This window comes from Rissa tridactyla, chromosome 6, assembly GCF_028500815.1.
Source record: "Rissa tridactyla isolate bRisTri1 chromosome 6, bRisTri1.patW.cur.20221130, whole genome shotgun sequence".
In the NCBI taxonomy this organism is placed as follows: Eukaryota; Metazoa; Chordata; class Aves; order Charadriiformes; family Laridae; genus Rissa; species Rissa tridactyla.
The window spans coordinates 12,632,086-12,658,870 of NC_071471.1; the positions used below are offsets into that span (position 1 = coordinate 12,632,086).

General features: G+C 44.8%; 1 protein-coding gene across 1 annotated transcript in view; it reads right to left on the reverse strand.

The window, feature by feature from the left end:
• Window positions 1–4,784: 4,784 nt before the first annotated feature.
• The window catches only part of EHHADH (enoyl-CoA hydratase and 3-hydroxyacyl CoA dehydrogenase), a 29,343-nt gene continuing 7,342 nt past the window's right edge, over window positions 4,785–26,785 (reverse strand). Inside the window, exons 2-7 of the mRNA XM_054206963.1 lie at window positions 24,371–24,474; window positions 23,447–23,619; window positions 21,890–22,001; window positions 21,487–21,591; window positions 15,101–15,442; window positions 4,785–7,439 (exon numbers count right to left, since the gene is read on the reverse strand). Of these exons, the coding sequence (XP_054062938.1) occupies window positions 6,169–7,439; window positions 15,101–15,442; window positions 21,487–21,591; window positions 21,890–22,001; window positions 23,447–23,619; window positions 24,371–24,474 (2,107 nt within the window). The 3' untranslated portion in view covers window positions 4,785–6,168. The remainder of the gene's footprint in view (window positions 7,440–15,100; window positions 15,443–21,486; window positions 21,592–21,889; window positions 22,002–23,446; window positions 23,620–24,370; window positions 24,475–26,785) is intronic.

Below are 26,785 nucleotides of genomic sequence, written 5' to 3' on the forward strand. Positions count from 1 at the left end.
CGGGGATGAGGAGGAGCGAGACTTGGGCACTGGACAATGGGGTTATTTCATACCATGAATGTCACATCCAATATAAATCAGAAAGTTTGCTGAGGAGTCTCTCTCTCTCCCTTGATGGCTGCAGTCCAGAGAACTCCTTGCCCAGGTGCCGGAGCCCTGAGCCCTTCCCTTCCTCCTGAAGCCACAGCGCTCGCAGTGTCCCATATTGGCTGGGTATAATCCTTGTGTATTTTATATTGGTATCGGGATCAATACTGGTTCCTTAGTGTTATTAATGTTAATTATCTAGTCTATTAAATCTGTTTATATTTCAACCTTAAGGTTTCCTTGTTTTTTCCCCAATTCCCCTTCCCAGGTGGGGAGGGGTCCTCAGGCGAGAGAACAGTTGTCTAAATGTCAATAAATTGTTGTGGGTTCCTCAAACAATAACACCTGGGCAGGGACATCTCCCACCAGCGCAGGTTGCTCCAAGCCCCGTCCAACCTGGCCTTGAACACCTCCAGGGACAGGGCAGGGCAACCAGGGCAACCTGGGCCAGGGGCTCACCACCCATTATGAGATTTAATCAATTTTCAAAGGCATATTGTAGCCCGGGCAGCAACCAGCGCTGGCTAAGCCAGCCTGGCTGCCAGCAGGGATGAGCAGTGCCAGGATCTCTGGGGCCAGCCAGCTCCTGGAGCGTCCCCCTCTCGCCCCTGCCATGACAGGGAGTGAGGAGATCCTCGCTGCACCCCAATGGGCCTGATAAATGGGACACAGGCACCCTCACAGGCAGACGGCAGCCTCAGAGGAGCATGAGAAGGAGGCAAGCAGGCTCAATTATTAGCGATCGCTCCAAGTGTGTGGCTCTTGGCTATTTTATGAGATGGGGGGAACACAGATCGTCCCCGCAGTGCCAGAGTCAATGGAGCAGGAGACTGAGCTGCTTGCATACATGGCCCATGGCACAGACAGTTTTTGCTTTTGTTCTATTCTTCATGCTACTTATTCTCGGATCACCTAATCAGGAAAACCATTTCTTTCTAAGCATGCAGTGATATTAAAAACACTGATAAACTTTGTCTTCCATTCTGTAAAATAATCCGTAGATATAATTTTGGTCAATAAACATATGAAAGTGTATTGGTATTTTCCAACAGTCATATCTGTAGGCCAAAGTTAAAGTTTGGATTTATCTGGAGCAGTGGCTACGTTGTTTGGTTTCCTAAGTGCAGTGGTGGGCTTGTTTCCCTGGCATGTTTGAAAGTAAATTGTGCTTTTGTTGCCCCTCTGCTCAGTACTAAAGAGAGTTGAAGTCAGCTTTCTGTTAGAACAGAAATCAAACTGGTCATTTTCGTAGTCATCTTTGTACAATACCCAATAGCTCTTTGTCAGAAGTAGTTGAAAAATACTTATTTTTCTGTGTTCTTCAGAATATTCCCAGGCAGTTCCTTTGGGGTCTGTCCTTGGGACAGACCCCAGAGGTCTCCCTATGCTGTATACCCTCCTGAAGATGCGCTGAGAGAATCTTTCACTTCTTGACAACAAAAAGAGCTTAAGAACAACCAAGCTGCAGGTGTATCGCTGTGATCTGCTATGCGCTTTATGGGTAAAACTAAGGGATTTGGGCCATAACTGCAGAGCAGAGAGTTGCACTGAGACTTTGAATAACCTCTGACCGCCGTCCCTGACTTGCAGAACAGAGCGGCCCCCTGCAGCGCTGCTGGCCCTGGGATGTTTTCCTGCTCGCACTGGTGCTGAGCCAGGCATGAGGCTGAGACCCACCAAAACAGCACGTACAGGTGAGCAGCTCCCACCCCGGGCACTGCCCTGTCCCCTGCTCAGGCTGCCAAACCTGTTTGCCATATGCATTTATGCAATACTCCTCACCGGCACGCGCACAGCACCCTTCCCACCAAAGCAAAGGCGCTGGAGGATGGAGTTAAACTGTCTGGGCGGTGAGGGGCTCGTAGGGGGAAGTGTTATGATGGAGGCTACACAAAATGGTCCTGCTGGTCCCTTCTGAACTGAACCCTCCCTCGTTGCTAGGAGTGGGGACGAGTGCTTTGCCTCAGCAGTTGGGCTGGATGCCAGAGAGGGAGGGCTGGAACACTCACCCGCCGCACACCCGGCTCCTTTCAGTGACACCCACGTGGGCAGTCAGCACGTCCCACATCTGCTGCTGCCCTTCCTGCCCTTACATGGTCCCAGGGAGTCTTTCACTCCCTCCTCCAGCATCTCAGTGCCAGGCAAGTCCTGGGCATACACAACTGTATCCCGGCTTATGCCCTCACCTCCTGGGATGCACAAGCCGGGGCTACAACCTCCTCCTCTGAGCAGGCTGGTCGCCCATGGCTCGAGGGAGAGCTTTTCACGGGGCTGAAGGGATGTTTCTGGGGCTGGTTTTGATTGCTGGGACAAAAGCAATCAGAGCTGGCTGAGGGTGGCAGGGAGGCTTACACCGTGCCTCAGGGACGTGACCCCTTAAACTCAGCCTAACTGCGCAGGAGATGGGTGCCCAGCTGCACCGAGCAGGGGGCTTTGAGCTCTCCTCGGCACTGGGCATGAGGGCTGAGGGAGCTTCAAAGGCCTGTAGATTTTAAATGCCTCCAGGATTAGTTGCACTGGAAAGGGAGTTTTCTGAATCACTCCTCAAGGCTTACCTGCCTTTGTTTTGCCGAAATCCCACTGAAATCAGCCAGTGTTCAGGACCTTGCTCAGCTGTTTGCAAGCAGAAGAGAAACTGGCTGCAAAATCAGGTGTTTCCTTGACACTGTCCTGTTGTCCTCCTGCTCCCTGGAGCCCACCAGCAGCAAACAGGGGATGCAGCTCAGCTCCCACGAGACCCCCCGTCCCAAGGAGAACCTGCCTTTTCTACCTGCTGGCATGAAGCCCTTCCCTCTCCACCGCTGTTTCATCTCCACAGCTGCTCTCAGACCCAGCCTGGGCTGTAAGGTCACTTTCTGTTAAAAAGAAATAAAGGGGAGGAGGAAGGTGAACTATAGGTTGCAGAAATGGTGTAGGTGCTTCTGACAGCACTCAAGGGCCCCGTCCAATTTGGAGATGCACGCAGGACTGCACTTCTTAGCACGCCATAAGGCAGGGAGCTTTTTGCCTCCCTTTGAAGGCCCAGTACTGCAGGGGATGCTGATCAAAGCTACAGCAATTCTCTCCTTTGGTGCACTCCCATTCTTTACTGTTTTGCAAAATGCCCGTGGCTGAGCAGTTAATGGAGGCATCTGCTGCACTGGCAGAGTTCACTGCCTTAATTAAAGACATCTAACAATTATGCAGCTGCATGCGAGAGACCACGGGTACTCACAGGGCTGAAACCGAATATCCTCAGCGCTGAAAGCAAGTGTCCCTGCTGTGCAGAAAGCGTAGATCTGCAGCCAGACACTCACATGAAAGTAGAAGCAGGGCCCAAAGATTAAGGATGGACTGGAGCCAGCTTGCAATGTGTGTCGCCAAGGCCTCGCTGTGCTGGAGAAGCATACAATCTCAGCTCACGCACATAGCTTAGAACGGTCAGACTTGCAACAAGTGAGAAGAGCTGGGGACATTCCTTGCCAGTAGGGATGGTTTTAGCTGGAAAACGTTTCTAACAGATATTTTCTCACTGAGTGGAAATAGCTGCTTTAAAAAGACAGGTGGGAAAACTAATCCTGTACCAAGTGGTTACCAAGTTCTCCTCTGTGTGGGGCTGTGTTCTTTCCCCATTAAATGAAGAAACATTTTAGTTGTGGGCATATTTCTGGTATCACAGCATATTTGAGCTGATGGGGGACTTTGCAAGGCTGTTATTTTAACAGCTTTCCAAAGAAGCTCACAGAACAGGCTGGTGCTTTCTGATGAGATTGCATGTCAGCAGACACCAAGGGCTCTGAATCAGGCTGCGGAGCACGGGCTGCTGCCCTGTGGGGCTGGGGGCCAGGGAGCTGTGGTTGCCCTTCGACGTGCTCTCGCCCTGTGGGGAACAGGGCAGCCGAGAGGCAGGGACTCCCATGCGCTCCTGCCAGTGGCGGGGAGCCTCATGCCTGCCCTCTCGGAGCTACAAATGCAACCTCTCAGCGCCAGTAATGTCACCGCTGGCTGGCTGGGATGTAAAGCAGGCAGATCAATGCTGTGCTGCTTTGGTCAATACGGATTTACAAATGAACTTCTGTCAGGAGGGACATTACTAGTGTGGACAACCTCTATTCTCAGTAATTTCTGTGAGGGGAGATAAGAAGGGGAATGGGCACATCAAATGCACCAGCACAAGAGTGCTGCAGGTGAGGAGAGGCATTTTGGCCATGGGGTAGAAGCTGGCGGGTTTCGATATCCTGAGGCCAGCATCTCTCCTACAAAGGACAGGCATGCCCTCTCCTCTGCAGCCTGCTCCTGCTGCAAGGGGAATTGCCCTTTCCCAACTCAGCTCCCAGTACGGGTGAACAGCAGGGCATGAGGCACAGGAGAGGGGATGTTAGCCCGGGTGGTGCATTGTGTCCAGAGCTGTCCTGCGGATGACATGACAGCCGCCAGCACCAGCCAGTGCTGTTGTGTAACATGTCACGCGGAGTCTGCTCGCGTGGAAGAAGAGCTTCACCTTGGAGCAAACGCTGGATTGCTCTCAGCTGTGGCACGCAAGTGATTCAGGGGAAACCAGCAGTTTGCTGGGCCTCGCGTTAGCTCTTTCTCTGGTCCTGGGGAAAAATCCTCCCTGGAATGAGTGACTTTTGACTTCTGAACAGTTTCTTGCCCTCAGTTTTTCACCTTCACCCACTGAAGGACAGGGGTAGATAAAAGGCAAAATAAGATATATTTAGAAAAAAGAAACACGCAGCCTTTTCAAACACAAACCCCTCCACAAACAGGAAAATGATCTAATTCTACCGTGTAGAGAAGCGATGGAGGTATGTATAAAGAAAGAACAAGCACATTTTCCTTTTTCTACTTTTCCATGTAATATCATATGATCTGTCTTTAGATAATCCAAGCACTTTTATTAAAATCAAAAGCAAAAGTTAGACAGCCAATGATAATCTTCCTGAGAAAAGAACCCAGACCAACCTACTTCCCACACTGGACTGGAAGATACACTCACCAGACACAAGAATTGGTAGACTTTGACCCAAAGCATCAAGCCTGGAGCAAGTCTGGCTCACTCCCTCTCTGCCCTCTGCTAGAGATCTGCCGCCTCCCTGCATGCCTGCAGCAACGTTCCTGCCTGCACAGCTCTTGAGCCGTGTACTTCTCAGTGTGTCCTCTGCCCATGTGGAAACCCGGTAAGTGGCAGGCCAGGCTTCAATCTGGTCAATTAGAGCACGCTGAGCCCCAAGATCTGGTAGTTGTAGGCAGGCAAGGCAGGGGGAGTGATGGCAACACATATCCACACTTAAGAGATGCCAGAAGATGTTTCTGCCTGGACAAAGCCAGGTGGGGATAATGATAATGGAGTCTGGATGCAGAAGGCCAGTCGTGAGCCAGCACCACAGGGCAGGTTAGTCAGGTCAATGCGTTTGTGGCTTTTCTGTCATTTATTAGAATCTCCTCTGCAGCAGGGAGGAGGGACGGTACCAGCCCTGCCCCTTGCTCTCTGCCCAAACCTGCTTTCTCCAACTCATTTGACTTTACCTCTGCAAGCTGCTGCACCTCTTGTGCCACCTCCCCTCCAGCAGTGGGAAGGGAGCAGGCTCCAGCTGGCTGTCTTTGGGAGAGGCAGGGAATCCAGTGAATCCAGTGGAGGTGGGCTGCGCAGGAAAGACCCAAACAAACTGGGAAATAGACTTAGGGCAGGATCTGGTAGATCCAGTCAGTCTCAGGTGAATTGCGACCATCGCTCTCTTGCCTCCTACCCTGATTTGCTTTGTGGGCTGTGGATGCTGCTCCCTCCCTTCCACAAAGACAGAGTGAGAAGCCCTGAAGGCAGAGCACAATCAGACAGGCCTTTAGGCAGCAATGTGCAAAGAAGATGGGTGAGGCTTGTGCTGAGAAGAAAGGGTGGGTGATTGCAGTGGTTACCTGCAGCAAAAAGGGGATTGAGATCAATCATCGGCCAAAGTTATTCCCTGCAAAGGCCGAGGAAGGTCAGTGATATTGTTTACGAGCCTGTAGCACTTTGGTTTTGATTGGAAAAGACAGTGCAATTACAGCATCTGTTTCATGAGGTCAGCCTCCATTGAATTTATACAGCAGGCATCGAGGAAATCACAGCTTGTTCCTCTGCCTGCTGAGGCAGGACATCCACTCTTTGAGGGGAGGGTTCCCCATAGCCACCAGCTTTTCCAGGAAGGCACTGGGCCGTAGTCCAGGAACATCAGGGTGGGCCTCAGAGTATTTCTGCAGTTTAGCTGCAACACGCGAGAGCCCGACGGTGGAAGCATAGAACATGGGGCCACCCCTGTGCTTTGGCCACCCATAGCCATTGATATAAATTACATCGAGGTGTTCTGGGCCCGATGCTATTCCCTCAGCCAGGATGTCAAACCCTTCATTGATGAGGGGAAACAAACACCGCTCCAGGATTTCCTCCTGGTCTATAAAGCGGGTCTGGATGTGATGGGTGTCTCTGTACTGGGCCAGGAAGTTGTGAAGCCATGGATCTGGCTTGGCTGTCCTACCCCCAGCCTTCTCGTACTGATACCAGCCTTTTCCAGTTTTCTGGCCAAATCTGCCGTTCTCACACAGAAGATCTGGTAGTGGGCTGTAGCGATGGCCATGCCGCTGGCGGGCAGGTGTTCCTGGAGGTAGTGAAGCCCCAGTGAGGCCCTGGCCCTTTCGAGACCTCCAGCCCACATCCAGCCCAGCAAGATCAGACATTCGGAAAGGTCCTATCTTAAATCCAAAATCTTCAAGAACCTGATCTACAGCTTCTGGTCTGCTTCCTTCCTCTACAAGGAAAACTGCCTGTTGAACATATGGAAACATCATTCGGTTCCCAACAAACCCAAAACAGTTCCCTACCACCACTCCAACTTTTTTCAGTGCTTTGGCTAGCTGCATAGCAGTGGCAATGGTGGTGGCAGATGTGTGATGGCCATAGATTATTTCTAATAGCCTCATCACATGAGCAGGGGAGAAGAAGTGCGTGCCAATGACCTGCTGTGGGCGGCTCGTGGCAGAAGCTATTTCATCAATGTTCAGGGCTGATGTGTTTGTACACAGAAAGGTCCCTGGCTTGCAGATTCTTGATAGTTTGTGGAATATTTCCTTCTTTAGTGCCATGTTCTCAAACACAGCCTCAATAACTAGATCTACATCCCGCAATGCATCAAAATCCACAGTGAACTGGAGATGTGCAGGGTTATGGAAATCCAGGGTTTGGGCACCCTGCTCCATTTTCATAGCCTCACGTTCCAAAAGGAGCATCACAGCTTTTCTTCCCGTGTTCAGATATTCCAGATTCTGCTCAAGGGCTACCACAGGTATGTTGGCTTTAACCAGAGAAGTCACAATGCCTCGGCCCATTGTTCCCAGCCCTAGGGATAAAAGTGAGACAGAATCAGAGACTATGAATAAAAAATGTTACAAATAATCACTTGACAGTAGCACTTCCTGTGTATCTCCAGGACAAAAAGTGGAAGCCTATGCAAAATGAGTGGTGCACAGATGGGAAAAAAGAATGGAAGACTGGGGAAAAGGAAGGTGAATTCCCCCTTTCAGTGAGATTAAATGTTTGAAAATGACTAGCATAAAGGCAAGTTAATGTTCTCTCAAGCTTACAAAATATCAGTGGGATTCACTCTGGTGTGTGCAGACCATATGATTCTCCCTGCAAAGTTTTATACCTATGGAAACCAGCATCACTTAAGAGTTGCAACCTGGGGATCCAAGAGAGGAGAGCTGAGTTTCAGCTTCAACCCTGCTAATAACTTGTAGCAGGCAGTTTCACAAGCACGTTTCACCCTGAGCATATCAGTGCCTCTCTGTTCCTGTGAGAAGGTCCTTTATGGGCATTCATAGAAGGATATTAGTGTTAGCAAACACACAGCACACCCAGAGATTTTAACACCATCAATACTCAGACAACTGGTTTCTCCCTCCTTCCAAGCCTCCTCTTTGTCGCCTTCCTCTTCTCCCTCTGCACTTCACAGCATAATCTTTGAAGCAAACAAAATTCAGCTGATCTTGGACACTAATCTTCTCTAAACTTTGTCTCTAATGTCTTGCATGTCTCCTGTCACCAGGTCAAACAGGATGGAACTAACACACTGTTCTTAATCCGTATTTCAACACCTTCTATCTCTTTTTTAATCACTCTGGAACATCAGTAGCCTTTTGCTTGCTGTTTGCACTTTCTATCAGGCAATCTCTGCCCACCGGGAACTCTCCAAGTCCTCCAACACAGGCCATTCCTAAGTTATGAAGACTCTCGAAGGCACAGTCTTCCTTGTCCAGCCACACAGTTAAAGCGCTCACCCAGAATTCCTATAACTGAGCATCCATTCAAGCTGTGTTTTTTTTTCTCTAAGATCCACAAATATGCTACTACCAGCTCATACCCAAGGAACACCAGTGTAGAGATTGTAGAGATTCCCAGCTTGATCCCATCCCTCCTTCTGAGCCCTTTCACCAGCTCTGCCCTCTATTAAATTAAATGAAGCTGCACGCTTACACTTTCCTGTGACACACAACCCACGTTATTTATCCCACTCTCCCATGAGGGTAGCTTTTCAGACTAAGTTAATGCAAACTAGTAAGAGAAGGCCAGCACAATTTTACCAGCTTTAAAAGTGTGAAGCATCTGAATGGGAAGATTATTAATATCCTAAATAAAGCAACAACCAGACAAAGTACAGGTTTGTTATAATTCTGTAAAAATGATTTTTTTTTAATCCCAGGTTTACAAATGAAAGTCAGCTAAACAAACAAACAGAAACAAGGGGATTAAAAATTTTGTCTAAAGCAGCTTTGTAAAGAAGAGCTGAAATGATGTCATCAGTTAAACAAGTTCCAACAACCAAGGTCAAACAAGGTAGTATGTTTTCCCTGCAAGCTACACACCCTTGGTTTAGTCCTGTCCACCCTCAGCTTGTGGATACACAAGACATTTGAAACATTCCCTGCTTAGCCACAAGAAGACAGTTTTTACAGACATCGCTATCTGGCAGCCTGCTTATAAACTATTACGCTCCCAAGCAATTGCTTAAGTTCCTTTCTAGGAAATTAGATTTGCTACTTCATAATCAAGTACTACTAAAACCTAATTTGAAAATAAAACTAGAAGAACATAAATCAGTTCTTAGTATTTCAGTGTCCGTGGTTTGCTGGCTGAAAAACCCACAAACACAAACAGCTCCTCCCACTGCGCTCAGTACTCAGAGCTTGGATGTGGCAGCAGGGAGAGTCAGAGACATTTTTTCCCCTGTCTTTGGTGAGCGACACGGACTGCTTTCTTCTCGGACAGTGTGGGAGGGTAATTCACCACCTCATGCATACCCACCAAGCCCCGCCTCATCTCTAAGGCTCTCTTTGGACATCAAGGGTTTGCAGTGCCACATCTGGGTTCTTCATGGCTCCCTCTTGAAGTCTCTTCTTCCTTTCCAGGGTGGAGTTCTAGGATTTCTCCCTAGAATTTCCAAGCTCTACTAAAGAAATAACGCACACATCCTGGGCCTTATTAACACCTGTTCCTCTCAGCTTCAGTTTCATGACTGAAATCTTAGCAGTTCTCTCGCAATATGAACACGCTGCTTCTTCCTAAAGCAAAATCTCTTCCACGAACAGAAGTTCTCCAGCCTTCTTTTCAAGAGAAGTTCTGCAGTGGTATTATCTGATTCCCCTGTTTGCTCTCGTCCACATGTAATATGAGTACTCCCATCTAGGTTTTAGCCATACCATGACAGAAAGGCATACATGCTTGTAGTAGTTCACTTTCTAGGCCATGGGAATAGGCTTATAGATAAGATATGAGCTTGCCAAGCTTGTTTCTGACCTAGAAAAGCTGTCTCTGAACTTACTACATAACTCTTCAGTGGCCTGTATGAAATGATGTTTAATGAAGCTGGCAGAGAGAGTAATGAAAGCCCCAAGGGTTTTGTTACATTAGAGCTTGCACAGCATGACTCCCCTGGAAATTTAAAACTACAGCGAGATTTGGCTATCTAGATGGGAAAGAAGCATTTCTGAGGACTCCCCTTTTCAATTTTACAAAGCCAAGTGATCTCGGGGAAGAATATATTAAAGCAGAAAAAAATGGTAGGGAATCATTGGGCCTTACATGTGCAGAAGCCTGTAGAAGAAAGAGAAAGGGAAATGCCGCATGCTCAGCTTAGATCGCACACAGCTAGGGACTACTCCAGAACTGCTACTGTATGTTCAGTTTTCTTCCTCAACAGTGCCCTCACTTCCCCCAAACCATGAAAAAACCCTATATTTTTATTAACCATGCAGGGGGCAGTTTTCAGAGCTGTGTTACCATTTTTCATGCCCTAGGCACATCTTTCAAAAGAAGACTGAAATCTGCTTCAGGAAAAGAACAGTGTCTAGCCACCTTGCTTCTGGCCTTTTGTGGCAAAATGTAGCTTTGACATACAAATAAAACTACGCCTGAACCCATGTAATTTCAGGCCAAATATGGATATGACAAATCCATTTGCTGGGCAAGCTGAGTGAATAATGACTGTTAATTATGGATCTGTCACATGAGGTACTTAGAATATGAAAAATCATGTAAAATTAATTAAAGGACTTCAAAAACAAATTTCAAAACAAATGAACTCAAAATATGTACAAAGCAACTCATGTACAGTCACACACACTAGAGAAATACAGATCAGTGGAAAATATTCTGAACTATAATGAATATTTGAACTTTAAAATGCCAGGCAATGGAAATAATACTTTATAGATCAGTAAAAATATGCGAAGACTGTTCCAGTTTTCCTGTTAAAAACAACAATGAGCAATTGGTGGTGGTGGACTGCTGCAGACTGGAGTTGCTTCTTTGCTTCTTTGTTTCAGGGTATTAACTTCAAGCAGAAGTAATGTGATACTCGAGGCAAGCAAGGAGCTACGGGATGACTGCAGAAGGGACAGAGAAGAATGCTTTTTCTGGGTGATGAGGAACCAGAGAAAGTGGAAAGAGGTGGGAGCCAAGAGCTCAGAATAAGCAGAAGCAAATGAAATAGGTGACATTGCATGTGTCTGAAGACAGCCAAGGACAGCTAGGCCAAGAGCAGGAGGGATCCCGCATAGCTGGGTGTTACCCACCTATCAATCTTTCAGCGAGCAAACTGCAGACTAAGGCAGCTGATGGGAAGCCGGCATTGCACAGGAATGGTTCCCAGTTCATCAGCAATGCTATATATCAAGCATGCCCACAAAAATGATAGAGCATCCTTGATGTCCAATCTACATTAAGACATGGTCAGCAAGCAATGTGCCAGCCTCCTCCGAGTTCCTGCTAATATGGGACAGACAGGGGAGCCACAAAACAAGGCTCCCCTAGCATTCATGGCACTGCTTTCATACTCTAAAGGTCCTCTGCGCCTACAGAAAAGGTACTGAAGGACGAGGAAGTCAACAGGATCTTCTCAGTTGCTTCCCATCATGCAGCAATAAAAGATGGACGCAGCAGCGTAATGCAACGTGGTTTTACTGGGTGAAATAGTACAGCACTGTCTATTGGAAAATGGGGTCTGCATGATTTCTGACCATCCAAAATGGATGCAACATCTTGCTCTGACTGCCCTCCTCTCTGCAGTGAAAACAGAGAGACCCTGGATCACCTAGGTAGACTCAATACTTACATGGATGAGCAGGACTATTTTAAAAGGTGTCAGTCCCTCAAAAAGCATCCCTAAGATTTTGGTTTCTGGTGTTGCAAGAATGTACTTAAGATCAAGAATGTGAAATTATGAGATACTGTACAGCATGGAGAATATCTCATGGCTGGAGAATGACTTTTTGTTACAGCAGCCTGAAAGAAAAAAAACAATTGTGCTGGCATGTTTTATGCCTGTCTCTAACAGACTTGCAATTTCGCTGATATCAAAAGACAAAATAGGAGGAAAACCTTCCAGGGAAGGAGAAAAACCACAGTGGCATGGCAGAAAGAAGTGATGGAAAGCAGTGACCTTAATATGGTGTGGGATTCAGAGTTAAAAGGAGGTGATCAATAACCTCCAAAATAGGAGATGTCGCTTATCAAATGAAGTACAACGTGAACAACTAGCATAAACAAAGCACGCTATAATTGTGGGCTATGGGGGCTGTATTGACAGAAGCAGTGATTCAGAGAAGGCATTAGGAATCTTAGGAAGTGTCAAGGCTCTGTGTGCACTGATAAGCTTTAATGACCCTGACCAGCTACACCTGGATCCTCCACCCACACGCACTGCCCATGGGCCTTGGAACCCCATTTAAGCTCAGATCTGAGCCTTCGCTCCCTTCCTAAGCTATGTTGGAGGAGTTCTGGTGTCTTATTGTGGCTGTACCAGGCTATGGACACTGTTGATCCAGACCTTGGCCTACAGAATGGCTTCCCAAATTTACCTTGGACCTGCATCATCATGTGAACTTTGCTGGATCATCTGTGCTTCTGGTACATCCTGGCCATGATCTCTGGGTCTGCCCTGCTTGTCTTGCTCAGGTACTGTAAATAATTGATATAGCAGTGGGTTGTGCTGCCATCCAGAGGGAGAAATGGGTTGATAGGAACTTGATGAATTTCAGCAAGGGGAAGTGCTAAGTCCTGCACCTGGAGAGGAATAGTCCTATGCACCAGTATATGCTGGGGGCTGACTGGCTGGAAAACAGCTCTGCAGAAAAGGATCTGGGGCTCCTGGTGGGTACCAAATTGGCTATGAGCAGCAATATGACCTTGTGGCAAAGAAAGCTAATGGTATACTGGGCTGCATTAGGAGGAGTCTTGCTGGCAGGTTGAGGGAGGTGATCCTTACCCTCTAATTAGCACTAGTGAGACCATACCTGGAGCACTGTGTCCAATTCTGGGCTCCCCAGTACAAGAGTGATGTGGAGTGATTCCAGCCTAGAGAAGGCTTGGGGGGATCTCCTCAACATATATAAATACCTGAGGGGAAGGTGTAAAAAGACAGAGCCAGACTTTTTTCAGTGGCTCCTAGTGACAGGACTAGAGGCAATGTGCCCAAACTGAAACACGGGACATTCCATCGGAATATAAGGAAACATATTTTTTTACTGCAGGGGTGACTATGCATTGTCACAGACTGCCCAGAGGTGTTGTAGAGTCCTCATCCTTGGAGATATTCAAAAGCTGTCTGAATGTGGTCCTGGGCAACTAGCTCTAGGTGGCCCTGTTCGAGCAGAGGGGCTGGACAAGATGACCTTCAGAGGTTCCTTCCAGCCTCAAAGATTCTGTGGTCCCCCTAGGAGATGTTATTGCCATTGGCTCCCCATCCCTGGGGTGCAGCTGCTCCCTGCCAGTAGATAATTGACAGGATATGTTGAACATGGCTAGTTTGAAAGTTGGCTGTTACCTTGAGCATACTAAATAGTAGCAAGGAAGAAACATCTCAGTATCTGGTCTTAGTGTAATTACACCTGGAATATTGTTCCCACTTTGGCTATGTGTGCTTTATGAAGTGTTGAAAACTTAGGGTAAGTTCAGAGTCGTGAAAATGACCAGAATGTGACGTGCTCCACAGCAAAAGTATTAAACCACTTAGTTTATTTATTCTGCAAAAAGCATGGGTTAACTTGAGCATTGTCTGTAACCAGCTACAAAAACACTGAAGTTCGGGGGTAGAGGTTGGGGCAATTTCAGACCAGAATTTAGAAACCTGTCTGGAGATGAGAAGCAAATATTTAATGCAACGGATGGGAGATGTAGCCCAGCCAGTTCAGCTTGGAAATAAGGTACAGATTATGTTTCTACTGGAAACTTGCAAATGGAGACTGCATTTGTCCTTAGAATTCCCTCTAGCTCAGTTACAGCACCAAAATAAGCAGATCAGATCTAAACAGATCTTCTGGCTAAACTGTCATTGATACTGGGACTCTGCAAAAGTATTATTCTGGCATGATTTATCGGTATGTAGGAAAGAATACTCATTCTAGGCACCTGATCATTCCTATGAGACTTCAACACGAGCCCTTCCTGCCAAAGCAAACGCTGCAGGACTGACCTGTCTGGGATTGTGTGTGTCTGAAGTACTGTGCTCTTCAAGTCATATGATAAACTTGGCAATAATTCATGACTCTTTACCTGAATGTTACAACAGCCATGGATCCTCCTCACAAGGTTCGTGGACCAACGTTTAAAAATCATTTTCATTAAAAATATGGCATGGCAGCTAATGAAGCGAAGGGAACTTACAAAAGAAAAAAAAAAAAGTGTTTCTATGGCCTGAAATGACCTTTCAGAGGGCTCATATTGCAGAGCACAGAGGCCTGAGAAGTACCCAGGAAGGAGCAGTGTTGATCTGGTGAGCTTTCTCTGAAACAGAATGGATGTTTTCCAATTACTCCATTACTTGTCTAACCATTTTTTGAGTGCTACTATCAACAGGCAGAGCTGAAAGATACCTTTTTTTAAAAAAATATCTCAGCAGTGCATCAAAGGTTTTATTTAAATTGCTCTTATAAAAAATTAATGAAGGCATTATCTTGCTGGGCTACAAAATGGCAGGAGTGGATCCCAGTGAGATGAAATCTTCTTAAAATACAGCTGTCAAAACATTTTTATATTAGTATATCCCTGAGTGACTCTGCACATGCACTTGCAGTACAGAACTAGACCAGGAGGAGGAGAATTTCATGCAAACCTGCTTATAACATGGAACAAAGCCAGGACTCAACATAGCAGTATTTAAAAGGGAATAGACTGTTTATGGTCCACAGATGAATCTGTCTCAAGTGAGAGGAAGTTATTCTTCCAAAGAAAGAGGTGGCAGCAGGTAACGATCTAATGAGATGTGATTTGCCATCTGAATTTCTGAGCTTATCAATGCACTGCCAACTTCCATCTTTGCATGTCATCTATGGGTGTGGAGTATCTTTGCCTGTGATGGGTACCAGTGACTTTGGCGAGTGACTGCTAGGGAATCCCACTTCAGCTGTCTGCCATGATAAAGCCTGATTATACTCATCCCACTCCCCTTCAGCTCTGCTATTAGCTGGGCAGTCAGCATCCATAACAGCTTTTTCATGCCCTTACCTATCACAGCCACGTTGTGGATGGGCTGAGGGGCAGCACTTTTCCATGAAGCTCCGCTGGGTGTTGTCCACTTCTGCACTGCTCTCTCGGCGAAGAAAGCATACTGCAGTGCTTGGGCCTGGCCTGAAGTCAGCAGAACGTTAAACAGCTCTCGTTCCTTCCGGACTCCTTCTGGAAAGGGTTGCTCTGTGGCGGCTTTGACTGCCTGGAAGCACAGCTCTGGAGCCAGGCACCCGTGGGCCTGTTTCTTCACCTTCATAAGAGCCTCACTGAGAAATGCTTCCATGTTGGGCAATTTTGGAACTGGCTTCAGGCTGAGCCTGCGGGGTCCCAGTGGCTGGCCTGAGGGTAGAAAAATGGAGTTGGAGAACAAAGCATCCACATCTGGAAGACTACAGATTTTCACCCCTTTCTACATAGACTGAGAACGCAGCCTGACTCTTTTCCTCCTATACCCACTGCATTAGGGCTGGAATGGCACAATGATCGGGGTCTAGAACTAAAGCATCTGACATTTCTCTTTAGCTTTCTGTTTGCTCTGACAATTACGATTTTTCAAGTCCCTTCTCAGACTTCAAAAAAGCAAGATTTCAATTTCAAAGTAATTCCTTTCTTCTTCTTCTCAGCTACACAGAGTGCCTTGACTTCTCCAGTCCTCTTACTCCACAATCCCAGCTGTCATATCCACGTAGGTCTTTCTATAAGCCTCAGTACTGCAGCTTTCCTCCAGTATTGTTTAGTACTCGGTGCCCAATTGCTTTTGCTAGCCAGATGCATTCCAGCCAGGGTCCTGATCCAGTCATTTATAAGAGAGACTGGGAAATATACACTGAGTGCAATTCTTTCCTGACAGCAGGAGCCCCCCTGTTCACTTTGGGATGAACCAAGAGGACAGCTCACGCAGCATGAGTTGGGGAACAAAGGAATAACAAGGGAGGGTTCATGCTTCTATGTCAGCAAGGGGTGAATCAAGCAGCCATACAAATACGAGGCCCATTACAGACAGACGTTGCTATGGTGATACCTAGAAAGGATTTTAATTGAGAGAAGTTAGTCACATTTCAGATGCCAAAATCCTCTCCATCCTTTTCAGAAGTACAAGCCTTGGTGCCTGCTAGGAGATCTCTGATATGTCCATACTCAGGCTGTTCCTATGCTCTTAATGGCAGCTTGCCTCAGTAAAGACCATGGAGGAACAAGATCAGAAATTCAGGATGTAGGCCCTTAATATTTCAACACTTTCACGAAGACCAGATTGTTAATTAACTGTGTAGCGATGTCACTGCACTGACTGCTGCAGTGCTGCTCCCAAAAGCACCCAGGACTGCCACCAAAGCAGGATGGTGGGTGGGCCCCCTCTAATGAGAGCCTTATGCTGAGAAGCTCTCTGGTATGCAGTCTGATTGCCCTAGCTTCCCTTATATAAGCTCTGCCACAGGAGCACACTTCCTTCAAAGGTGGCATATTGCATCCATCTCCCCTTTTTCTTTCTGTTGCATGCGTTAGGAAAATAACAGTGCATCAGCAGAAGACTCAGGAGCAGGAAATCATACACAAGATGCTGAAAAGCAGGAATAATGGCAGCACTGAAGTCATGGTTGCCCAAAGAACATGTCCTGACTCTAGCTCTTCCTCCAAGACCAAGCAATATTTAAGAGAAACAGAAATATGAGTTTCCAGGATGAGTTAAGATAACTGATTTCCCGAAATAATGCTCTTCAGAGCTCAGGCTTTTGAATTAAGCCTTTTAGAGAACACAAAAAGATGAATACTCACTGTGGAAGTAGCTTCCCTTGTAATCAGAGTTTATAAAAATAATGTTTTCACATTGACAGTGAATATAGTTTGTATTTGCCAGTTTTGCAGGATTTAGTCAGGATAATGTTCCTTGATTTTTGGAATCCTGTCTTTCTCCCCTTGAACGTATGTTTTTAACCCAGAAATGCTCTTTATCCACAGTCCTTTATTTAGGACTTAAATAGTGGGTTTCATTTTTGCCCCAAGAGGACACCTCAGGTTTGTCCCAGAAAGCAGATCTGGTGGCTGGAAGGCTGCTTAAGACTGGGCAGAACAAGGGACTTCATATGACATCTCTGATGTGGAAAGGACTGGTAAAAAAGGAATATTACTGGGAGCGTTTAAGCTTGGTCTTCAGATAGCAAATAGTACTTGTAAGCACAAATACTGATGGGGGACATGAGACAGGTCCTCACAGTAAAAAAGAAAAGCAACTCTCCTCAGGGTCCCGTAATAAAACTCTTATTCAGCTGTAAGCTAAATAGGTTTTATTAAGTATGTATACAGCATCTCCATGCAGAGTCTTTGCTTATGCAATGCTAATAAGAACCAAGGGCATATTCATGAACAGGAAAAAAATGATCTGAATCCAAACCTGGGAAGAAAAGACCATTGTGGGGCACCCACGGCTTGATTTCTGAAATCAAAGCAGCAGGAACATGAAGAACAGTATCACAGAATCATAGGGTTGGAAGGGACCTCTGGAGATCATCTAGTGCAACCCCCCTGCCAGAGCAGGGTCATCTAGAGCAGGTTACACAGGAATCCGTCAAGGCAGGTTTTGAACGTCTCCAGAGTTGGAGACTCCACCACCTCTCTGGGCAGACATCAGTGCTACAGGGAAAAGTGTCCTCCATGCACAGGAGCTAACAGATACATGCTTTGTTTTACTAGGGTTTGTAGTCCAGGTGGCACAAAGGACAGATCAAGTCTATAAAATTTCTATCAGTAAAAGCAACATGTAAGCATGCAATATCAAATATTGTGCTATTTAAAGAAAAAAAAAATCATCCTAGAGTTGTAAAACCTCAGGACATTACAGGACTTCACATGCAAGAGGCAGGGCTAGCCTAATGCACTTCCTCATGCAGTGAACTGCCTGTGAATTTCTGAGAACCGAAGCTGAAACTGGACCCCTGCTCCTCAGGCTTGCAGTGGTCTCAGGCCTGCCAGAGGCAAGTCCAGTTTATGTCAGACCTTTTACAAACTCTGGCTGTGTCAAAGGGGCACTTCACTAGACCTTCTGCTTGAAGGTGGCAGCCAGAATCACGAGCCCTGGAGAGAGATTAAAATGTCTTTATTGCACATTTTCCCAGAGATGATGTGCTCAAGGCCCTTGCAATGGTAGCTGAAAGCCTTTCTCCAACAGTCTCCATTTAAAGCATGCAATTGCCTAACACCAGTATCTGTTACTCCTTTGGGTTTTCTGAGACTCAGAAGAAACACGATTCCTCCACTGTTACTCCTAGTGGCTTAGAGTCAGAAACTCATATTCATCTTTCCATGCAGCATTTAATACCTGTGGGCCCTGAGCTAATCTAAATTGAACAGATTTTCCTTGACTCTTTGGTGCAAGCCATTGACACTTTTGTGCTCCGAGAAGATGATAAAGGTCAATCAGCAGACGTGGACAGAAAGCAAGGGATGATTATATATGAAGGGAGAGCTTCATCAAAGAAGTCTGCTATCAGCAGCCATTTTTTCCTCCAGTTGAGGAAGACTACAGAAGGCCAGCAAGAGGTGGGCAATATAAGCTGCAAGCTAATGCCTCCTACCACAAGCAATTACAGCAATTTTCCAATTTTGTGATGCCATCAGGTGGACAAATTATATAATGCAGCTTTGAATCAGTGCAGTGATTATTAAGCACATTTAATGAAAGAACATTCTGATTGTCTCCAAGGATTTAACTCCTGTATGTTCCTTCTAAAAAATGCCTTCAAAAGTGAAGATATTTTCCTTTGCCTGAAGAAGGCCAGGAACATATGCTCACTTACTATCTGCGATATAGAATTACTGTTTTCAATGAAAAAATTAACTTAGAACCAATAATTGTCCCTGTGTATTACTACAAGCACTTATTCAGGACTGTTTCAGAACTCCTTTTGAAGGTGTTCTTCATTAGGAATAATCCACAGAAATGTATGGATGAAGATGCTTTCCCAAAATACCTTCCATAAAGGTAGCTCTGTCAACTGTGTATCGAAAAAATAATCAGAGACCCTTGCTTCAGTAAGGCCAGTCATTTGAGACTGATCTTTTGCCATGAGATAGTGCAGCTCCAGTGCTGAGAAAGCTTTAGAAGAAAATAATTTCGGATGATTCTTTGAGACTTATCTTGCAGTACAGCCTTCCCAGGAACAGAAATTCCCCCAGTGACAAAACTAGTTATTTAGCCAAACTGCTCTGTAAGAAGTCAGCAGTTGTTAGGCTCATGTTAAAAAAATAAAATAAAATAAAAAAAATATATCTATCAGAAACAAAACACTGCGTGTCATACAAAGACAGTTGACTTCTGTGATGGCATTATTTTGTGCATCTCTACTTCTGGTTTTATTAGGATTATTTGAAAAATGTTCACTGAAAACAGAACTCAACGTGAACAAAAACCAGACCAGCTATGCACAACTGTCATCTTCTGCAGCTCTGAGTTAGTGCTTGATGTAGAGAAATAAAATCACTGGTTTGCCTTTGTATGGCAGAAGAATTATATTAACTTTAGGCAAAGGCCAAAGCCAGGAATATCTCAAAAGGAACATATGGACTCTGGGTACACCATTCTTTCAAATTATCAGGTAACCTGAGGCTAAATAGTGCATCAAAACTTTTCATGGTCTTCTGCAAGGTCTAATCAGAAATTTTCCAGGCAGGAAAGAAATAAATATTAGCTGACTTTCCAGTATTTTTACTGTTAAAGCACATACTGTAAATGTCAGTAAAGCTGTTGGAAAGAGTCTGAAAGCATTTTTAAAGTCCTGTTGGAGTTGGTATATAGTGTGATGTGAACACTTTCAATGACATTACTCACTTTTACCGGGGTAACTCAAACCAGCAACAAACAGATAGAAAATATACCACCAATAATGAGTAAGACTGGGGCAGGTTACCTGCTGGACGTCCAGCTAGGATCCTTGTATGCTTATACAATTCTCAAAAAAAAAAAAAAAAATTTCTTGGTAGTGACAATTTCCAATGAAGATGAAGCTACAGAAGAAGAATTTGTCAGCAGCAGTAGAGGGCAAGTTCCAGAAAGCAAATTACACTGAGGAATAGTGTGCTCAATGATTCATTCCTGAAGCTATCCTCTAAGGTTAAGCTGGTTTTCACAACTGTCAACCACTGCACAATGTCTGTCACAGAAGAAACAGGCATACAAATATCTAAATTTCACATAGTATTTGTTGAAATCCAGAATACTTGATGGTTTGCCAGTTCCAGCAATATATCTATTACTTATTTTGTGATACACTGCTGCTGCCATCAGTTCTGGTATAGAACGTATGCAGGGCATCATTCAGAAGCCCAGAGGGTATATCAAAAGGAATACTGTTTGTTGGGTTAATTTGCCTAGAAGAGTAGTAATGTTTCACTGCGTTCCCAACAGATGAAGAAACAAAGTTCTCATTCAAAACAGGAAAAAAAAAATCAGTGAACCAAAGTATCTTCGTTTTTCTTAGAAGGAATCCTGAAGTACCTCACTTATCTCTTTCTAAAGAATTATATTTACCTATAGGGAAAGAGAAAAGAGGACTGCTTGTGTCATCAATTTTGCACCAAAAATGAAGACTAAAAATACTACAGGATGAATACAGTGAGAAGGAAGGGCATCTCTTACAGAAAACCTAGCCAAAGTATACCCTTTTGCACTTATCTGGTAAATCCCAAGTTGTGGGGAAGTACACAAGACACTGATTTTTAAGAATAGCCCTTTCATTGAACGATCTTAAAAATATGGTGTGCTGTCATCTAGGACAAAGCTTAGGCTGCTTCAACTTCTAGCACAGAAGTGCTCCTACAGAGAAGAAAGGGCCTTGTTTGTAGTGAAGAGCGCTGTTATTTCTTTCCACATCCCTCCCATCTCCACAGGCCATTTTCTTACGTAGCAGCTAAAGGATTAGGGACATAGTCGCTTACAGATTCGTGGATCATTAAGTTGGGCTGAGGATGTGCCAGCCCCTCCACTCAAGGGAGAAAGTTATTTTTGAATAGCCGTTATTGACGGTGCAACCAGAATACGTGCAATACCAGCTGTGATCCAAAACTATATACGGAAAGAGCACATACTCCCCAAAATCAGTGGAGTGCAGCAGCCCAGAGGAGCATGTGAGTTTGGATATATAAGTAAGAAGCAGGAGGACTTGATACTTATCTGTTCACCAAATCCGCACTTGAATTTCTGCAGCTCTCCAGCATCTGAATTTTTTGTTTCAGACACAAAACAAATTCTGTAATTAATTCTATCTTATATGGATGCCAAAACTCAACGAATGGAGCATATAAATTGGAATAAACTGGTGGGCTTTGTTCTGGCTCTGCAGCCCTGAAACATCACCAATTATTTCTTGGCGTTGCTACAATTCTTTCCTCACCAATCACTTTGTTTGCCAAGCGAATTGCTGCCTCAATTGTGTTTTCTTCCACAACATCATCAACCAAGCCCAGTTTCAGTGCTTCAGTTGCTGGAATGTGTCTTCCTGTGATAAAAAGAGAAGTAAGATGACTACAGTGGGGCATGATGGGCAATTTCATTCTTCTCTATCTGATGACTTGTGTGTAGCTGGCTTCAAATATGAGATGTGCTCGCTATCAGGTATATAAAATACATGCCTCAGAAGCGCGTACGTCCCTTTCTTAGCCCATTATTAGTGGAAACAAGCTGAATTTCAACCCAAGCAGCTACATAGGTAGAAGAAATTAATGTTTCTTAGACCAAGCTGGTGGTATGACTCAATGCCATATTCTTATATACAGAGGAAGGCCAAGGCACTTTACCTGTAGTGATTATATCAAGAGCAGCTGGTACCCCAATCAGTCTGGGCAGTCGTTGAGTGCCTTCAGCACCTGGAAGTAACCCAATGGTGACCTCTGGTAAACCCATCCGTGCCTAAAATGAAGTCAAATTCAACAACAAATCTGATTAAAAAGAGTGATAGCTACAAACTGAGCAGAATAGAGGAAAGACAAGCAGACCTGATTCACACATTGCTCATCTAGGAAGCCTCCAGGCTTCCACGTAGAAACTTCATCCTTGCTTTTTGCCACATAAGACATTTAAGACAAAAGCCCACTCAGCCATTTCAAGAACTTGTGTACAAATGCACAGGAACAGCGTCACTTTCAGTGGATGTAAGTGTGCTAGCACAGCACTGGAGGAGAGCGGTGGGACCACCAGCATCCCCCAGGCTGACACACGTGTAAACTAATTCTTTCAAGCAGGTGTTACCAAATGCTGGATGGCACTCTGTGACTTAACTTTTACCTCCCTACTCTAATTCTTGGAAGTTTAGTAAAGGAAAATTGGTACTGAACTCTTCCCTAATTTTCCTTCAAACGGCTCTTGGTGCACTTGACGTTTAGTAGGGTTATGACAGAGAAGCCAGGGGCAGCAGGAAGGGGGGTCTTGTCTTCTCTTAAAAATCTACCTAGATTTTGTTGCCTTGTTTTTTTTTTTTTAAAAAAAATAAAACAGTTTGCACATTTCACATTGAGCTCTTAAGAAATTTAAGACCACTACTTACGGCATCAACCTTAGGTAACATATAGGATGCTGTAGATAGAAATCCTCTTTATGCTGTTACAGCAACCCACACTGTTATGGAGAAACCGTGATTCACACTGCAAAAGTGAGTGGATGGCCCTATCAGTGGAGAGTGTCTATAAGAAGACCAGGTACTGCTAAAGGGTAGTTCAGCATTCCTGAATCTTGAAGGAGGGGATTAAAGAAAGGGGATGGATCGCTCCTTAAAAAACTCTTAAAGCTGTCTTTTGGTCAGAGTGTTCCTTGAGGACCCACAGCTCATGGGGAATCAAACCATATATGTTCCATGCTAGCTGAGTTTCAACTACCTATTGAAAGTAGACCACTAGCAGAAAGAAATGCAAAATTCACAGGGCTGGGGGGGCTGGGGTGGGGGGCGGAATAAAATTGGGAGAGTCATGCTGCATAAGCCAATAAGATACAGCTATCTACATCAGAATATAGATAATGACTACTGAGACCTAGGGCAAATTAACACTTGGTTACTGAAGTTTCTATGTGCTCATCTTATTCTACTAGATACAAATCATTTTTTTATTTAGAAATGACTTGAAATTAGTTATTTAGTAAGACTTATGAAAGCATGTCAAGGGTGGTGTTGTAGGTGAAGAATGTCTGAGCACACAGACTTGTATCGTGTAGCTATAAAGCCCCCCTCTTCTGGGTAGGTGATCCTAGGAAAGGCATGCTGTCCGACTGCTCTTCAGGAGCAGCCTCCCACCCTGCCCATGGCCACATGTACATGGCTCCCAATGCCTTCCCCAGCCCCTCTAGTTTGCAGCACATGTTACCTTCACATGTGCAATCCGATAGTGACAGCCAAGTGCCACCTCCAGGCCTCCTCCCAAGGCAACACCTTCAATGGCAGCCACCACAGGCTTCTCGCTCCTTTCTATAAGAGAGATGATGGGGCCCAATGCAGTACCACGTTTCTTTGGCGAAGAAAATCCTCTAATGTCAGCTCCTGAGTTAGCACAAAGAGATTAAGAGGAATTAGTGGGCAAGACAGTGACTGGAATGATCCTCCCCTCTGTGCCATTGAACACAGCTGCTCACAGTTGAACAAGTCCTTGCAGAGCATGCTGCTGGCAGGAGAGTGGTTAACGGCAATCAACCACTTTTGGGACCACCTTCAAGAAACCCTGGCTCCTTGAGCCTGTTCAGAGAGCTCAGGGGAAGGCCAAGTACAAAAATACATAGTAATGGTAATGATCATGCAGTTACTACAAAAATTTGCAGACATCTTTGGTGTAATAATAAAAAAAAAAGTTGGAATAGTTAAGTGCAAGTTACTACTAACAAGCAATGCAGAGCTCCACAGAAATTCCCTAGCTTCCCAGATTTCTCCAACTGGAGAATATCTGTTATTCACCACTGCCCCACCTCAAGTATGTTCCATACACTGGACCAGTTGATGGGCCAGAGATTTTACACAAAAAAAGCTCTAGAGAGTATGGAGGCATCAGGGAGATGAGCAGCTGTACCTCATTTCAGCACGAACACACCAGCTTATTTCTGGTCTGGACAGTCCAGATTGTCATGTGCCCCATGTCAACTGTGGCACAGCAGAATAGAAAAAGCCCACTGTCTTGTGGCCATTCCCAGCAAAATCAGACTTCTGTCAGCAGTGCTATGAGGCAGAGAATCTTCAGACATGGTGTGTGGAGAGTGTTTCCTCTTTTTCTCAGTCTGTGTTTGATGAAAAAATATCTTACCTGCACTGAATTTCCCATTTTCGCCACAAATCATAACAGCTTTCACTGAAGGATCTGCATCTGCTCTCTTCAGTCCATCCTCTAATGCCTGGAGAACTGTCAAACTGAAATAAATTGGAGATTCAGTAAGTAACAATCAACTACATTATCCTTCCAAGAGGTCTGTGTTATAAACATCAAGAGTCCCAGTGAAAACAAGCAGTATGTCCAAGCAGGTCTCTCCCCTAGCCTGTCTTCTGCCACAGCCTCTCCAGGTGAATCCTTTCATTAGGTTCCCTCTTACTTTAAGGGCAAATGCCAAAATCCAACAAACTTATGACGGCTGACCTCTCATTCACTTCCCAGAGAGTCATCTCCTGGCTATGACATTGCTGTTTCCAAAGCAAGCAGCACAGGGAAAGGTTCTTCTGAAAATGTCTTTATGAATTAAACATTCAGATATTCAGGAAAACCGTTTAGCATAATTTAAAGCTAATTAATACTAAACCACTGACAATCTAAGAACTTTTTAAAAGGGAAAGGAGCTCCAGGGGTAAAAAGCTATCTTTTAAACACCTGACACAGTTGGTGCTGTGCTGATGATTATAATGCTTTCACCTTGCAAAGATCTGTATATAATTCCAGACTTAAACTTGTGTGGGATCCTGTCAAAGTGAACACTATATAGAATGCTGTCTTTTGTGTCATGTGAACGTATTTCCACTGATACAAGCAGTAAATATGGCCAGCAAAAAATTAATGAACTTCAAAATGGAACAGTAAAAGTATAAATAATATTTTTACAAATTAGATATTTAAAAAATCTGACCTGACCGTATGCCCACTTTGCATTTGAAGCTCAGAAGCTAATTTTTATATATATGTGTGTGTATAGACGTGGAGAGTATAGTCTGTTTTAGAAGACAGTGACAATAAAGAGTATGGTAGGTAGAAATAGAAGCATTAACACCTAACACTTTATTAATACAAATATTAACACAAATTCCATGTATATATAAACTAGATACTAAAATATGTTCATAGACACACTTTTAAGTATATAAGTGTATACATAACTTGTGAGAGAGACTGTTCTGTGTGTATACATACTATATATGTAGATATGCCTCTGATACATAAAATCTGCACCACAAGCAGTTGGAGGCTGGAGGAATACTCAAAGGAGTATCGTACATGCTCGCCCCATCCTTTATAAACACAGCTTCTGTTCCTAGACCTTCTCTAAACCGTAAGTCCAGCTTCACATGTAAGCCTGGCGGCTGCCGAAAAGGGAGAACAGCGCTGTTCACGCCCAGTGGAGAGGAAGAGTGTGAATTAAAAAAAACTGATAGAAAGGCCTGATGCATGACTCAGTTTGTGCATGTTTTTCAATATATTTGAGGGGATTTAATCTAAAAAGGAAGCTTGTCATAAAGTAGATGAAAAATATATCCCTGTGCTCATGTGTAATGCTTCTAGGTGTGTCCAGGGTGGGTGATCGCATATTTATATAAGGCAACAGCTTGCAGCATTGAAGTGGAAATCCATAGACTGAAAAGGAAAACCCGGGGAGCCCAAGAAGTTTCCTGCAAGCCAGCTGTGTGAAGTCCTGCCAGCCAACCTCTGCACATTCCTCCTTCAAAATGCAAAATTAAGAGAAGCTGTTAGCAAAGTCTATTAATCAGGGCTGTTGGCTGAGGGGGACCTGTCTAGGGGGGTCTCCAGGATCAGCTGCTGTCTGGATAAGGCCACACTACTCAGAAGGATCAGTGGGAGCCCTGAGACCTGGCAAGCAGAGACTGAGGGAAGTGTTATTTCTGGAGAGAGAACAGCCAGTTACGTACCAATTGCCTCATCCAGACATCAAAAACAACTCTGAAGTTTGACATTAGTAATGGTTGTGAAAGCTGAAACTTAAAATGAGAATAATTTGGTTGTGACAAAGAAAAACTATTAGGTGACTCGGTAAAGGTCCTTCCAGTGCATATGGTTACATGCAGCAGAATATGAAAGCCTTTCCAATTTTAATAAAAGGTTTCATATTCTGTGGGGAAAAATGCATATTATAATTTTGCTTTTTATCTTGCTGCCTTTGGAACATCAAGTGCTGTGGCTGCTATTTGAGGAGGACCCACAGGCTGCACCCAATGCTCATTGCTCTTAGAGATCTCTTTTTGCATCAGTGAAGAGCCAGGCCATAGAAATAACAAATTCACCTTGCGGCTGGAAGATTAAAGGGAAAACCATGATGAAATGTCATTACACTTTACAAACCGTGGTGCAAAGAGGGGGAAAAAATATGGGCCAGGATTCCAAACAAATGTTAAATTCCTGATTTGAAAATATTGCATAGAAAAATGGCACAATTTTCCCAGGAACAGACAAGAAGCAATCAAAGCATTTGATTAAAGCTCAGTTAGAATTAAATCTAGCCAA